The sequence below is a fragment of the Martes martes genome, assembly GCF_963455335.1.
Source record: "Martes martes genome assembly, chromosome: 15".
Classification (NCBI taxonomy): domain Eukaryota; kingdom Metazoa; phylum Chordata; class Mammalia; order Carnivora; family Mustelidae; genus Martes; species Martes martes.
In genome coordinates, this window is record NC_137903.1 from 57,787,323 (window position 1) to 57,803,559 (window position 16,237).

General features: G+C 50.8%; 1 protein-coding gene across 1 annotated transcript in view; it reads left to right on the plus strand.

Moving 5' to 3' along the window:
• The window catches only part of LOC308355959 (kinesin-like protein KIF28P), a gene marked incomplete at its 3' end in the record, with an annotated part of 58,072 nt that extends 41,835 nt beyond the window's left edge, over window positions 1-16,237 (plus strand). The window contains exons 16-26 of the mRNA XM_080824510.1: window positions 5,022-5,140; window positions 5,665-5,772; window positions 8,733-9,007; window positions 10,217-10,351; window positions 11,072-11,238; window positions 11,478-11,584; window positions 11,836-11,983; window positions 12,477-12,667; window positions 13,062-13,149; window positions 14,652-14,899; window positions 16,085-16,237. Coding sequence (XP_080680636.1) covers window positions 5,022-5,140; window positions 5,665-5,772; window positions 8,733-9,007; window positions 10,217-10,351; window positions 11,072-11,238; window positions 11,478-11,584; window positions 11,836-11,983; window positions 12,477-12,667; window positions 13,062-13,149; window positions 14,652-14,899; window positions 16,085-16,237 — 1,739 coding nt within the window. The remainder of the gene's footprint in view (window positions 1-5,021; window positions 5,141-5,664; window positions 5,773-8,732; window positions 9,008-10,216; window positions 10,352-11,071; window positions 11,239-11,477; window positions 11,585-11,835; window positions 11,984-12,476; window positions 12,668-13,061; window positions 13,150-14,651; window positions 14,900-16,084) is intronic.

The following is a 16,237-nucleotide window of genomic DNA, read 5'->3' on the forward strand; positions in this document are numbered from 1 at the left end:
TAATAATCATTTACTGTTTCAAAGTGCAATGTTTGGAAGGTTCAAATAGGATTTCCATATACGTGCAGAAAGAGGGCATGTCTAAGATTTAATTCATTAAACTGCTTCTTTAATAAATGGAGTAGGGAGGAGACGGTATATCCCACTGGCCCTTGAACAACAGGAGTTTGAACGGCACGGGTCCACTTACATGTGGACTTTTTTTTTTTTAATGCAGCATAGTTCTGTAAATGTACTTTCCTCTTCCTTAGGACTTTGTTCTCTCTAGCGTACTTTATTGTAAGAACACAGGATTGTTGTAGGAATACACAGAACAGACAAAATACATGTTAATCAACTGCTCACTGCTGAGTCTTCTGGCCAAAAATAGGCTACTAATAGGTACGTTTTGGGGGGGTCAAAAGTTAAGTGGATTTTTTACTCTAAAGGGGGATCAGGGCCCCAATCAATAGTTCAGTGAATGGGCACTGGGAATCCCCCTAGGGGATCAGAATCCCTACACAAGGCTCTGCTAGGACATTTAAAGGACAGTCATTCCTTTAGCCTTATTTCTGCTTTCCGGAGGTTTTTCTCCAGTTTCCCCTGCTCTCCCCCAGGCGCCATGTGGCTCTCAGACACAATTCCCGCTGCCTCGTGGCCAGTCCACCTGTCCTCAGTGCCTGGACGTGCTCCGCCCTCCTGCCCTGGAGCCTCTTGCCTCGGCAGGGAAACTGTGTGGGAGATTCTCAATTTTGAAGCAATTTCTCAAGACATACAGAAAAGTTTCAAGAGTCATGTGTAGGACTCTCATACACCCCTGAGCTCCTGTGTCAAAATTTACTACACTTGCTTTATCATATATCTGCATATATGTGTATATACATAAATATGTGTGTGTGTGTATATATATACATATATCATCTTTAAATGTATATATATATTTTTTCTGAATCATTTGAGATTAAGTTGCACTATGGACTTGACACATGTTTAACTAATTGTTTGTGTCAATAGTGTCCTTTATAACAACAACAAATTCAAGTCCAACATGTGAGACCACATTCAGTGGTCATGTCTCTCTAGTCTCCTTAAACCTGGTAAAGGTCTTTATCGTTCATGACCTTGACATTTTTAAAGAGTAAAGCCCTGTTATTTCGTATAATGCTCCTTAATTCATCTTTTTGGTGGCTGCCCAGTTTCTCCACTGTGAAGTTGCTGACTTTTTTATTAATATTTTATGAGGAGAGGCTTTGATATGTAGACACCCTACACCTTGTCATACCTTCCTCCACTAGTTTTATTGTCCTTTGATCATTCTTGCTCAGATTATGATGATGATTTTTGTCAAATGGTGCATCTCTAGCTCCACACTTTCTTCTACATTTATTTGAAAAAAATCTGCCATAGTCTCTCTTTGTTTATTCACTCATCTATGTCAATATGAACTCACAGAGTCTAGTTTTACACAATGGGTTTTAATCTGTTGCTTTCAGGGTCTATTTTGATGAGCAAACCATCCTAGATATGGCCCTAAGCGGATCTCCATGTCTTCGTGACATGTCCCCATCGTTCTTTGAACACTAAAAATAGCCTCCTTTCTGGCAGAAGAACACGTCCCAGGTTCATCTGCGGACTCTCAGTCCCAGCATCCCGACTCCTTCTGGTTGAGAATAGCATTTATAAATCAAGATCTGGGGCTAGGTGTGCAGACCGCTGTATCGATAAATGGATATATCTCTATGGACAGACAGATGTACATCTCCCATAGACATGCAGATAGCTTGGTCTATATCCACAAAACCATGAGTTCCTAGTGATGACCTCCAATTCCAGTTCAAAGCCCCAGGGGTTAGTCTAGTTTTCCCTTGGTGCAGAAAACTTCTAGTATAATATTTATGTCCCATTTTTCTCCATCTGTCCTCTGCATTCTATCCCCTGGAGCAGAGGGAGAGGGAGAAGCAGACTCCACAAAGAGCAGGGAGCTCCATACAGGGCTCAATCCCAGCACCCCGAGATCATGACCTGAGCCAAAGGCAGATGCTTAACTAACTGAGCCACCCAGGTACACCCCCACCCCAGCACCTTCTTAAGCATTTGTCCCTGCAGAGTCCCTTCCCCTGCACCATCAAATGCTCTCTGTGGGTCATTCCCATCACCCAAACATGCTCCACTATCTTCCACCATAAAAATAAACAAAACCCTACCTTGACCCACATCTCCCTTTAGCTACCGCCATATTGTTTTTTGTTCCCTTCAATAGAAAACTAGTCAGCTATTTCCACTTTCTCATCTACCAGGCATGCCCTGGCCTCCTCCAGGCTGGCCTCTGTCCCGACCATTCCTAGATGCTGTGTACTCTGTGTTCTAGATCTGTAGGCACCTGTCCATACCCAGCTCACTGGGGTCTTGGCAACAATTTACACAATTGAGTATGCTCGCCTATGAACTATTTTCCTCTTGGAACAATATGCCCTCTTGGTTTCCTTCCAGGCTGGTTCTCCCACATCCCCTTTCCTGGCTCCCCCTCATCTGAGCCATGTGGAGCTTGGACCTTGGGACTCTTCTCCAGATGGGTGCTCCCCAGGTCCTCATCCCACCTCTAGCAGTGCTCAGCGCCATCGTATGGAAATGACCCTCAGCAACTCTGCTGCTTGCTATCTACTCGCTCTATCCAGCTGCCTTCTTGATACCACCGCCTGCATGTCCCACGGACATCTCAACCACTCACTGCACCCAATTTTCATACCCAGGATTTACCACATTGAGAATTGCTCAAGCCCCAAACCTAGGCCTCCTCCCTTCCCTCACTTCGCGATCCAGTCCACCTTTCTTCCATCTGCTTGCGCTACCATTTCTGTGTAAGCTACCGACTTCTCTTGCCTGTTACTCTCGGGCTGAAAAATATTCATCAACTTCTCAGTGTGAGAATAAAATCCAAACTCCTTACCACGGCTTTGAAGGCCCTATATGGTCCGCCACAACCTTAACTCACACCACTCTCTCCTTACCTCGCTTTGAAACTTCCTGGTCTCTTTGCTGCACCTGGAGGACGCACCAAGCCCTGTTCTGCCTCAGGGCCTTTGCACTTGTTGCTTTGTTTTTCCTTGCTGCTTTGGCTCATTCTCAGCTTTCAACTCTCAGCTGAAATCTTAGCTTTCAGATAGATCTTCCCCCTTTCTTGGTCTCATCTAATTACTCCCTTATGTAACTCTATCTCCTTCCTAACATTTATCACATTTAAATTTTTACTTACTGCTTTACTTGATTATCTATTTATCTGTGTGAGACTCTCAGCTCTAACTGGGATTTTTTTCTCTTGTTCATCCATTCATTTGTATCTTCCTTCATTCAATAAATATTAGCTGAGCTCCTACTATGTGCTAGTTGTGCTTCTTAGTCCTGGGGATCCTGCCCTGCTAGAGAAAACCCAGCCCTTGGTTTCTGAGTAAGATATTCCTTTTGCTCTCAACCTGCCTGCCACCCCCCAGCAATAATCTGCGATTCCTCAATGTCAAGAGCATTCGAAGCTCTGATGGTGTCCTTCCTTGTGTCAGGGAGGCTCCAGAGCACCTTCCCGTCTCCCACACCCAGGCCTGGGGTGGCTTTGCTCAGGGCTCTCCTGGACTGGGCAAACTGGCCCTCCACGGAGAGTTTCGTGCTACGCTGGGCCCCCAGGCGGAGGAGCAGCTCATATGTGACCGGCCGACCTTTCCTGGAGCGCACAAGCTTGCCTGAACTTGCCTGAAAACCGTGGATGGGGGGCACAAAGGATGCACTGACATGCATGCCGGTCTCTCCCTTTTCCCTACGGCAGAGTATATGCCTCCGAATTTTAGCAAAATAAATGGATGTGAGATTCACCTCCTTACTTCTTTGCCGCTCCAGTTTCTGACCCGAGTGGACAAGGCTCTGGAGTACAAAGCCACGTGCTCCGTTTACCCACGCCCACCTGCCTCCCCGGCCCAGGGCCAGAGGCGCAACGAGGGGTAATAAGCCCCAACCCCCAGTGGAAAGCACTCGGGTCTGTGAAGGCTCTGGGTCCTCAACAAGGCAGCCTGGGGACCGTTCTGGGGAGCCAGACCTCGAGGCCACCGCAGGCCACAGTGTGGACCCGCGGGCGGGAAATCCCTAGAGAGCTGAGAGTCACCGACACAAGGCAGTGTCAGCCTGGGTGCGGCCGGGGGACCGGCCGTGCCCCCATCTCCGGCACCCCCAGCTGCAAGCCGCCCAAGGACTGGAAGTAAGACCAGGTTACCCGTCAGGTTGCAAGAGGAAGCCCCAGACCTTCACGGGGCCAACCCTGTGTTATGCTCCGTACCCGCCACAACGATCTGAAGCCACTTTGGTCAAGGACCCTGAGACCACGAACGGGAACCAGAGGCAGGGAGATTCCTGTGGGATGCCACCGAGATTCACGGGTTAAGATGAGTCCGCATTTAAGAGAGTCAGGGGGTGGTTCTTCTCCACACTTGGTTTTCTTATGTTTTGTTTTTAAGGTTTTTATTTATTTATTTATTTATTTCACAGACAGATCACAAGTAGGCAGAGAGGCAGGCAGAGAGAGAGAGGAGGAAGCAGGCTCCCTGCCAAGCAGAGAACCCGATGCGGGGCTCGATCCCAGGACCCCGGGATCATGACCTGAGCTGAAGGCAGAGGCTTTAACCCACTGAGCCACCCAGGCGCCCCTTATGTTTTGTTTTTAAAGATTTTATTTATTTGAGAGAGAAAGAGAGAGCGTGCCTGAGCGGGGGGAGGGGCAGAGGGAGAAGCAAACTCCCCGCTGAGCAGGGAACCGGATGCAGGACTTGATCCCAGGACCCTGAGACCATGACCTGAGCCGAAGGCAGACGCTTCACCAACTGAGCCACCCAGGTGTCCCTGGTTTTGGTTTTTGTTCTTTTAAATTACACGCTTGTAATTTTAAAATGCAGACATTTGATGAACAATCAAATGAATGAGGAGCATATGAATTCCCCTGTGGCTGACAAGTGTTCCGGACGGAACAGGAGGCCAGCGCTCAGGAGCACGTGCTGTCCTCCTAGGGGCCGCGGGCCACGGGGACGGGAACGCAGACCCCAGCGTGCTGGCTGTGTTCCAGGACTATGTCAAACTGATGCCGCTGGTGGCGGAAGCGAATCAAATGGGCGAAGAGCTGGAGAAGGTAAGAGCTAGAGGACAGTCCAGCACCCGGTCCAGGAAGGGCCCCAGAGAAAAGGGTCCACGGCCCCTCACACCACTGCCACGGCCGGCTCCGTGGTACAGATGGGGACACGGGGGTCTGGAGAGGTCAGGACCCGGGACCCCACCATCAGCCAGTGACAGAACCCAGGTCAACACCCAGAACTCACCAGTCCCAGCTGCTAACGCCATTCCTTCCACCACTGGCCACGGAGGCCGCCACAGCCACCAGGGCCCCAGACCTCAGGACCGCAGACCAATGCCTGCCCGCCGAACCACCCCGTCCCAGATTGCCCTCCAGTGGGGTATCTCTAGGTCCAGCACCCCGAAGCTTTCTATGCCAGAGAGGACCCGAGTGGGGGTTGGCCCCCTGGTGACACAGGACCCCAGTCCTCAGGAAACTTGCAAGAGACTTACACACTTCGCGAGGGTCAGAAAAAGGGAGAGACAGGGCAGGGATGGTGCGGAAATGCAGGGTGACTCAGGGCAAAGTGTTTCTCTTACCAGGGACTCAGAATGGAACTGAAGGTGAAGAATTTAGCATCTTCAGACTCCAGGGGCTACGACCTACAGAAAGAGGTCATGGTGAAGGTGACACACCAAAGGACTCGTGAGGTGAGGACGCCTCTGGGGACGGGGTTTCTGAGATACTTTCCCGGGGACAGAGGTCAGTCTGACCCCTACAGCCTGTGGAGACCCAGTGAAGGGACACCACGTGTTCTGAGTGTGAGCTGGGACTCTGTGGACAGAGGACCCCTCCTCTGTGGTTCCCTCCTGGGTCTCTCCCACACGGCACCGAGTCCTGAGATTGTCCCAACCACCAGCACTGAGCACTTTCTGTTGAATAGTTTTTCAATTTTTAATTTATTTGAGAAAGAGAGAGAGAGAGAGCACAAGCAAGGGGAGGGGCAGAGGGAGAGGGAGACAGAGACTCCCCGCTGAACAGAGAGCCTGATGCGGGACTTGATCCCAGGACCCGGGGATGGTCATCTGAGCCGAAGGCAGATGCTTAACGGACTGAGCCACCCGGGTGCCCTATTTTTAACATGACTTGAAGTCTTGAGTACCAGAAGGGAGCCCAAGAGTTTAGCCAACTGAAGGTCGTGTCTGTGTGCGAGCGAGCGAGACAGAGCGCGAGAGAGAGACAGAGAGGTGTGTCCATCTGGAGGAGTGAGAAAATCTGCATGCCGGTTAAGATTCCAGAAAAGGCCTGGCTGATCCTTTCCCATGGTTGCCTTTGCTCACTGCCAGGAGGGTCCCCTTCAGGTCCCTAAGACCCCTTGCCTTTCTCTCTGCCCAACAGAAAAGACTGGGGTGCTCTGTTGGTGCCCATTATGTATTTCTGCCCTCGGAGCAACCCCGGGACCTCTGGCCCCAGCCCAAAGTGCTCTCCTCAGCCCGTCTCTCTAGACGAGCCCCGAATGCTCTGGGGGTGTCTGGGTGGGCAGCCAGAGTTGGCAAACGTGCCGCTGGCGGAGGGGACCAGCCATCACTGGGTGATCTGCTCCACCAAGCAACGAGCTGGTTCTTCTCCGGGTCTCACCCTTCTGCTCGTTCCCCCAAAGTTGTCGAGATCTTCTTAAAATTGTGTAATGTCACAGGGACGGAGTTATAAATAGATACTCAGGGGCCTGTGAGTGTGTTTCCTGCCGGGTGCCAGGGTCACAGAATCTCAGCTCGACAGGTCCCCCAGTTGGGAGGGCCCAGGGAGCCAACCTGAACCAGGCCAGACTGGAGCCTGAACTTATTAACATGTTTGGTTTTTTTTTTTTTTTAAGATTTTATTTATTCGACAGACAGAGATCACAAGTAGGCAGAGCAGGCAGAGAGAGAGGAGGAAGCAGGCTCCCCACTTCGCAGAGAGCCCGATGTGGGGCTTGATCCCAGGACCCCAGGATCATGACCTGAGCCGAAGGCAGAGGCTTAACCCACTGAGCCACCCAGGCCAGAGCCTGAACTTCTGAGACATTTTCCTGTTCTTTTCTGTCTGCCTCTGACCAGCACTGTGGTGGCCTCCTCTGTACCCCCTGGGGTGAGGAGAGAAGGGAGACGTGTTCCTATCCCTTCGCGTCACAAATCTCACAGCTCTGGAAGCTGGAAGCCCGAGATCGTGGCACGGGCAGATCTGGTGTCTGGTGAAGGATGGCTTCACGGGTCAGAGCAGACACCTCCTCGCTGGGTCCTCACGTGGCAGTCGGGGCCTGGGAGGGCTCGGGGACTGCTTCGTCAGGCGCTGATTCCATTCGTGAGGGGCCCACCCTCCTGGGCCAGTCACCTCCCACAGTCTCCGCTTCCTCATCCCATCACACCCGGGGTTGGGTTTCAATGTATGGACGTGGGGGGACCTGACACTCAGTCCAGAGCAGCAGGCCGGACGCCGGCCCCTCACACACCCAGTGCAGCTCTCGGGGGTCCAAGGCAGGGGCCGGCCAGGGCTATGGGTGGAGAGGGGAGTCTCCACTGGAAAGGCCGGCTGCACTCACTTTCCAGGAGCTCCCAGGCAAAATCTTCCAGCCAGGGAATCTGTGTCCACGGTCACCCCCTCCAGTCCTGTAGAGCCTCGCTGACACTCGGAGGACGGGGCTGTTCCTCACTGCACTCGAAGCAGACAAGAAAAGAAAGAAGTCTTTTAGGGTCTGGAAGATGTTCTTTCTTTTGAAGACACATTACACTCAGAGAATGACGTGTCTGTTGAGTTGTTTCCAAGTTGCTCAGACAAGGAGTTGTTCGGTTTACCCGGTAACCACTTCTGACGGGACGTTTATGGTCCAGAACATTCCATCTCACTTGCATGCCCCCCCTCCCTGCTCTGCATCTTATGCTTCTGTCCTCTCAGCAGCCGTGACCCTCACCCAGTGAGGAGACAGACAGTGGCAGGCTCTCTCAGGGGCGTGAGCTCACACGTTTATCACCTTATTATTCTGTAGCCCAGAGGCCCAGCCCAGGCCTCCCCGCGTGAAAACCAAGGCACCGGCAGAGCTATTCTGCTTTCTGGAGGCTGGAGGGCAATCTGTTTCCTTGCTTCGTCAAGCTTCTAGAGGCCCCTCCTTTCCCAGGCTCACGGCCATCGTGCTCCATTTCCAAAGTCAGCCACGTGGCATCTCCCTGACCCAGCTCCGGCCACCGTCTCTCCAACCGCGTCTTCTGCCTCCTCCTTCCACATTTAAGGTCCACGTGATTACACGGGGCTCACGTGGATAACCCAAGCGAATCTCCCTATTTGAAGGTCAGCTGATAAGTAAACTTGACTCCCCCTGCAACGACTTCCCTTTGCCACATGAGGTAACACACGGGCAGGTTCCAGAGACGGGGACGCGGGCATCCTGGAGGGCCATTCTTCCGCGAACCACGAGCCCCAAACCTCCATTTCTCCTGGGAGGGCCTGTCGCCTCCACTCTCCGTCATCTCCTCTGAGTTGTTCAGTTCCAGCAACTCAAGGATGCTGAAGTGACGGGTCAGGAATGAATGTGGGCAAAGTTTGTGGAGAGCGTGGTATGGTCCTGGGTACCCCAAGCCCAGGCCACGTGGGGGAGCAGTTGAAGTCAGACAGCACTGACTCACCCATGTGTTTCCAGGTGTGGATCTGGTCGAAAGCCAAGTTTATCAATAGGAAATTCCTAATGGAGGAACTTTACCAGCGCTTCCTAGAGGGGGAAGACAGCCACGTGGCTCCGGAAGATGACCCTTTCTGGGACCCCGTCGAGGCCGTGCACCTGGGCTCGGCTCACGTCTGGCTCCAGCCCCTCGCCTACCGCATGAAGCTCGAGGAGCAGGTGGAGTTCCTCAACTGCGACGGGACGGAGGAGGCCGTGCTGCACGTCCACGCGACGCCCTGCTCCCCGGGGGGACGGTGGGTGTCTCCTTCTTCCCTGGTCCTGGGTGTGCCCAGCAGAGAGCTCACCGCATGCCTGAGCTCTCCCGGGAGGGGGTCAGCTCGGTGCCCCGAGGAGCTCACTCAGCCACGACTTGGCCAAGCCAAATCTAATTGGATTTTTGCCATGGCGGTCCAATCGGCTGACCTGGAATTTTCGAGTCTGGTGAGGAGGCCCTAGAGCCGGGAGGGAAAGCTGGTTTTCCAGCTCATCCCTTCTCCATCCAGGGTATAGGATCCAATCATTTTTTTTGTTCCTTTTCTCAAGGTGGACACTGAGGTGCCTTTGTTCCCCAGCCTGGCCTCATTCTGGGTGGTTATTCGACCTTCTGTGGGGAAGGGCTTTGCTTCAACTCTGCTGTATTGTCTCTCCGCCTCCCTCTGGGGAGCCTCCTCTGTTTCTCTCTTCAGGCCAGAGGCAGTCCAGGCAGTTTTCACAAAAGCCCAAGTCTCTTAGCAATCCTAAGAGAAGAGGCGGTCAGGCAGGGGCTCTGGTCTGGGGGTTCGGTCCCCTTGGGCACCCATGGCAGCCTTTTTGTCTTTCTGAAGAGGCAACAGGCTCTGGAAGGGGGCGAGAGGACTGCAAGGTCCTGTGACCCAGGGACCGAGCTGACCATCGACTGTCTTTCTTGCGACTCTATGACACTTTCTGGTCTCTGGGCTACCTTGGGCTTCTGGGCTGCTGGATGGTTCTGGGCTGCTGGGTTGCTCTCACGGCAAGTTAATAAAGCAGGATTCTAGTCTCTAGGCTTTAGTCTTTGTGAGCTTGGTGGGAGAAATGGCCCCTGTTGGAAAGCAGTCCAAATTTGCAAACTTGCAGGCCTGGAGTTGGCTCTGGACTGTGACGAGTCCACCAAGGAGAGTGGCACCTTGAGAGGCTGCCTCTGGGCGACCAGCTGGCTCTCCCTCGGTAGCAGCCCCTTTCTCCCAGTGGGAACCTACCTAGGTCTCCAGGGCTAGCACATTTATTGCCTGAAGTGGATACATTGCTGTCTCCTCCTCAAGAAGGCTGTGAACACCTTGAGTTTCTCTTGAATGAACGAATTCCACAGCTGGTAACATCCCCCGTCTTTTCTTCAGAGACACGGGCCATCTCTTGAGAAGTTTCAATGATCCTCTTTGACCACACAATCCTAACAGGTTGGGCCCCAGCTAACCCATGGTCCATGTTCTCCTTCTCTTCTGCAGAGCACGCGGTGACGAGGATGTGGTTATGGACCCTTCGGAGCTGCTGGGCAAGAGGATGGACTTCCAGATCGGCCTCGTGCGGTGTCTCGGCATCAAGTGGCTCAAGGAGGGCGCCGAGCGGGGCGTCCAGATGGGGTACCGGCCTACCCCACGGAGCCGTGTGCACACACTATCCCCTCGTGGGCCCTGGTGGGAGGGAGTCTTGCCTCAAGGGTCAAATACGAGTGTACCATGAAATTTTCTTCAGTTTCTCCTTGCCCAGCCCCAACAGGAGTATTTCCTCGTCTGTTTAGTAGAAGCCCCATTTCCTTCAAGGTTGTTGGACAGTAAACCATGTGTGCTGAGAAGAGTGATTGAAGCAGGAGTCACAGATTTTGTCTGAAAGAATATCCAGTAAAGCTGTTTTATCTATATGGGATAGTCTGGGTTTGTTTTTTTGTTTTGTTTTATTTTTGTTTTTTTTTGAGTTGGAAACCAAAGGACTGTATCGCAATATGACAGAAACACCAGATAGCTTAATTAGGCTGAAAGGATTTTAAGTGATCAAGGGAAGCTTTGAAGGACAAAAACCAAACCACCACCTCACATGGAAAATGAACATTTTTAGATTATTGAAGTAGAAAGTATTTATCGAAGTGTTTATCCATCTCCTTTTTGTTAGACACGTAATACCCTCCTTGTAGCGGTACTTCTCATGGTAAGTAGCTGAGACGTGGGGGGCGGCACTCGTGACAGGCAGTTACTGGTCATCTTGGATCGACTGACCAATCCAGGCCATTGTTCTTGGGCTCATGTGATCCTTTTCTTTAGAAATGTGTCCCTTCTGGTTGTAAATGGTGTTTTCTGTTCTTTCAGGTACAGAATTTATGATCTTTCAAGCACTTTCTATACCAAGCCTGTATGGAAAACTGTGAATCCCCAAATAGAAGAAACTGTCCAATTTACAGCCTTAAATGCATCTCAGGAGTTTCTGAACTATTTACAAACAAATGCTCTCATTGTCGAATTATGGGGTCTTCAAGGTATCCCGTTTACTTCCTCTTTGGCGCGATGCATCCTTCCATCAGCTATCATGTGTTTCTGGGGCTACTGAGGGACGGAGAGAGAGGGTGGGAGCCAGGGTCTTAACAGCCAAGAGCCATCTTCTCCTGGGTCCCTGGGCTCTAGTTCACAGGTGATTATAGTTTAAATCTCTTCACGTGACACTGGGGACCGAGAGCGGGGAGTTTCTTTCCTTGACGGTATCTTCCCCACATTGCAGAAGGCTGCACCCAACTGAGCTGCTCTCAGCCAGATGTCATGGTCACAAGTGAAGGCCACATCATGGTGGACACCAAGAAAATTTCCACAATGATGGATACAAGCCAGGTGTGCACATTCAGGTGGCATTCAGATAGACCAAGCAGATGACAAAGAAATCCCAGGGGACAGCTGTTGAGGGATCATCAGAGTTCTTCCATGTAACAAGTGTTTTCTTGATTTCCTCTGTGTTTGAGGGTCTTAAACCCTGCTCACTACCACCCTCGCCGCCATCTAGTTGTCCCCTGGTAGTAAAAATTGCCAGTCCTAAAAGGTATGCAAATAATCCAGCAAAGGCTAAATGGACGTGTTTTTTGTAGACCACCTCAAATCAGATATCAGAACTTTATACGAAGTTGCTCAAGTTAGAACAGGAGACGGAACTGCTCAGAAACGTTAACAGAGCCTTGAGAGAGGAAAATGTGCTGCTCAAACACTCACTCGAGAAAGCTGCTTCTGCCAAACCAGGTAAGAGATGACCCAAGTCCTGGCTGTTTACTTTCTAAATTTCTATATCTGAGAGGTGAGTTTGTATTTCTAAGAAATTCACTTAAAAAAAAAAAAAAAGATTGTATTTATTTATTTGTCAGAGAGAGAGGGAGAGAGCACAAGTAGGCAGAGCAGCAGGCAGAGGCAGGGGAGAAGCACACTCCTCGCCGAGCAGGGAGCCTGATGTGGGGCTCGATCCCAGGACCCTGAGGTCATGACCTGAGCTGAAGGCAGAAGCTTAACTTGCCGAGCCACCAGGTGCCCCTCTAAGAAATTTACTCTTTAATGAGTTGAACTGGATCTTGTTTCATTAAAAAATACAGAACTCCCCCCACTTCTGCCGGGTTAGGTCTCTTTGGAGGGTCTCAGCGGTGCTGGGTAAATGCTGCTGGGGGACGCCGTCAAAACACAAAGTGCAGGCACTTGGAGGAACAGACGATTAAACAAATACTGTCTTTTCTCACTACCTCAGCCCATGAGCCTTCAGACACCCGGAAGGTCCCTCTGACGCCAGCACAGCTGCCCGCAGCCGGGCACAGTCCTCACGTGTCCGCCCAGCGAGCCGGCTCGGACAGGGAGCTGGCCATGGCCCTGAAGGTCTTCTACCAAAGCATGAACGTGGCGAGAGGACAGTTTCTCAGACTGAGACATTATAAACCTCCCGTAAGTAACCAGGAGCCCGGGAGCAGGAGGACGCTGTCCCCATTAAATTCAGGCATTTGAGGGACCTGCACTGCCTGAGCTTGGGGAGGAGGGGGGTGGACATCCGGCTGCTTCCCGTCCGGGCATTCTTTGACTTTGTGATTAGCAGAGCATTCCCGAAATGCAAATTGGGCTATTGTTATAAACCAAATAAGATACTGTGGCAGAAAAACCATGACTACTTCAATAGATTCAGAAAAAGCCTGTGATGAAATTCAGCATCTTATCATGGTAAAAAAAGTCTTAGCATATTAGGAATAAAATGTGCATTCCTGAATTTTGTAAAGGCTATCTTAAACACAGAGCAAGCATGAGGCTGAGTGGCAAATCCTGAATGCTCTCCGTGTTACATCAGGAAGAAGTCCGAAATGCCACCAATCAGAAGTATCTGTTTCCCACTGGACTTGAGGCTCTAGCCAGCACCGCAAGGCAAGAAATACAAGGTAGAAAGATTGAAAAGGGGGAAAAAAATCATAGGAACAATAGCACATATTTCTACAGTATTTACTAAGTGCTTTAGAGTTACTAACTCAATTCTACAACAACCCCCTGCAGTAGGAACCAGGATTAGCCTTATTTTACAGTTCAGGGCCCTAAGGCACTAGAAGGGTTAAGTAACTTGTGTGAAGATACACAACTAGTTAAGTAGCAGGCCCAACCTCCAAACCCAGCCAGGGGCACTCCACAGTCTATATCCTTCCTATTACCCCAGGCTGCCTCTGTTTTCATTCCCAGATGACATGTTTCTGTAAATTAAAAATACAGAAGACTCTAGAAATTAACTATTAGAATTACAAAGCTGCTGGAAAGAAAATCAATATTTAAAAATTAACTGCATTTGAATAGAACAGCATCAAACAGAACTACCTTGTATAAAAGATGCCATTTATAATTGCATCAGATACATAAAGTACTCAGGCTTACAACTAACACAAAACTATGGACTTCCATGGAGAGCATTTTGAAACTCACTTGAGAGATGTTAAAGATGTAAATAAAGGACGAAACATGCCGCGTCTGCATGGTGGGGCAAATTTGTTCTTGTAAATCTGTCACAGCTCCCTGAGAGTCCGTGTCATCCCAATCAAATGTAATGGGGTCTGACAAGATGATTCTGTCATTTAGATGGAATCAAAAAAAGTGAAGAATGGCCAAGACCAAGACCCCAAAACATTGCAGGAAGACGGGCCCCACCTGACACCAAGGTGTTACAGATACTGTAACAGATGGTAACATCTCGGCCCCGATCAGATAAGGTGACCCGATGAAAAGGACAGAAGACCCAGAAACAGATTCACTCAGGACTGGGGACTTGAGAGATGACTGATGAGACGCAGTGTCGTGGAGAGGATGGATTTTTCAACAAACGGTGTTAGAATTAAGAATACATACAAGGAAAAACGAAACTGGAGTCTTACCGAAGAGGATACCCAGAAATCACTTTCAGGTGACAACTAAGGACCCAATCATGGAAGGTAAGAGCCTGGACACAACCATGAGCTCATGGTGGGACATGACAGGAAAAACCGTGATGGACGCACCTACATTAATATGGTAAACTTGGGCCCAGATACCCAAACAAAGCCAAAAGAAGTTCGGAAGGGTTATTTATAACACATTTAACCTACAGCGAACTAATATCCACAGTCGGGAACTACACTCAAAAGGATAAACAGCCCAGCAGGGGGAAAAAAAAAAGTGGTCAAAAAACCTGAACAGGAACTTCACAAAAGAACCAAAAAAGTCAATAAGTATACAAAAAAGTGCTTAATGTCATTAGAAGTTTGGGAAACACTACCTGAAACCACAATGAAACCGTACCATAAACCCAACCGTACGGGCAAAATTTAAAAATCTCAAAAGCCCGAGTTGTGGCGACAGTCTGGAAAGAATGGAAATCGGAATGGCCACTTAAAGCATTTTTTTGCCATTTACCCTATAAAAGTTGAAGCCGCACCGTCCCCAGAAACCTGCCACTGTCCTCCAGGGAGTCCGCTGGTCCTGCAGAGGATTCAGCCCCGGTGCCCTGAAGCAGAGGTTCTCGAAGTGTGGTCCCGGGCCAGCAGCTCCAGAATCATCAGGGGTCTTAGAAATACAAACCCAGGGCCCTGCCAGCCCTCCCGAACCAGACCCCTGGTGTGCAGCCCCCGGGGTCTGCGCTTTAACCAGCCCTCCAGGTGGCTCTGCCTTGAAGTTTGAGAACCATCTCGCAAGACATTCAACATACGGAATGAATTCACTTCTCTCCTACGTGTCCAGAACAGTACTCGTTAGATACCCCATTCTTGAGAGAATTGAGAAAACAGTCACACAGATCATTTCCTATTCTGTGGGTCAGTGAGGAAGTGGCTGGAAAGCCCTACAGAAACCCAGGCCTACACACACTGGCTGTTCATACCATCTCCCTCCCACCCCAGAAGCAGCCCCAAACTGGAAACACCCCAGTGCACACCCTCCTCGCCGAGGAGCACCATCCTGCTGTGAAAACAAACTCCAGCCCCCGGCCACACGGGGCCACACGGGGCATCTCAGGCCCAACCGAGCTGACCTGTAAATCACAAAAGGTACCACCCAGTAGGATCCCATAAACGGTCAAGAAACAGGCAAAATAGACTGTTGAGGGCTGCATTCCAGGCGGCAAGTTAATGCTTACCACGCGTCAGGCTAGTGGTTGTGCCTGGTGGAGGGGGTGGGCGGGAGGGGCTCGAGAGGCAGGTGTTTTCTGGGGCAGGTGTATTCACTCTAACACATTACAGGTACTCATTTGTGTGTTTATCTCATAATAAGAAAGAAAGAAAAGCTTTTAGGTGAAAAGCTAAAAAGAAGCCACAGCCTGTTTGTATTACTTCTCACTGCGAATATATAAACAACTACCTTCAAGAGAAAGTTGTGGTCAGAAAACACACTGGAGAAAATGGCCAAGGTACCTAGCAGCCGAAGTTTCACTAGTGATCCTGGAGGCAGAAACCGAGAGGACGCTCGGGGACGGGCTGGGTGCCCGCGCCCATCTCAGCACCGTCCCCCTCCAGCCCGCCCGCATCCTGCAGCCTCTTCTCGGGCACCTGCTTACCTGGGGTGGGGGACACGACAGCCCAGCCTCCCCCGCCCACGGGAGAACCGCCAGCTCTGCACGGGCCTTGGCCGACCAGTACTGGAGAAACACAGATCCTTCCAACCTGAGAAACCGGTGTCAGCTCAGCATGGCTCCCCGTTCACAGCACCTTCCTGGGGCCAGGGTACTCCTGGGTGACTCACGCGTGTCCACCAGCAGCTCTCAGCCTCCGCGCTGGGAGAACATCCTGGGACCCCACTCAGTCCACACGCATTTTCGCTCTCATCACGTGAGGCTACTGTCCTTTTTTTCCCCTTTATTTTCAGGATGACGATGGATTGCTCCGACCGTTTGTGCACCAACAGTCGCAAAGGCTAAAGGACTTCGGGGAGCTGCTGGAATCCAGCTTGCGGAGACTGAAAAGCGATGTTGCTCACATAGTGCGAGAGAAGAGAGCGGGCTTGCTGCACCCCGGCTAG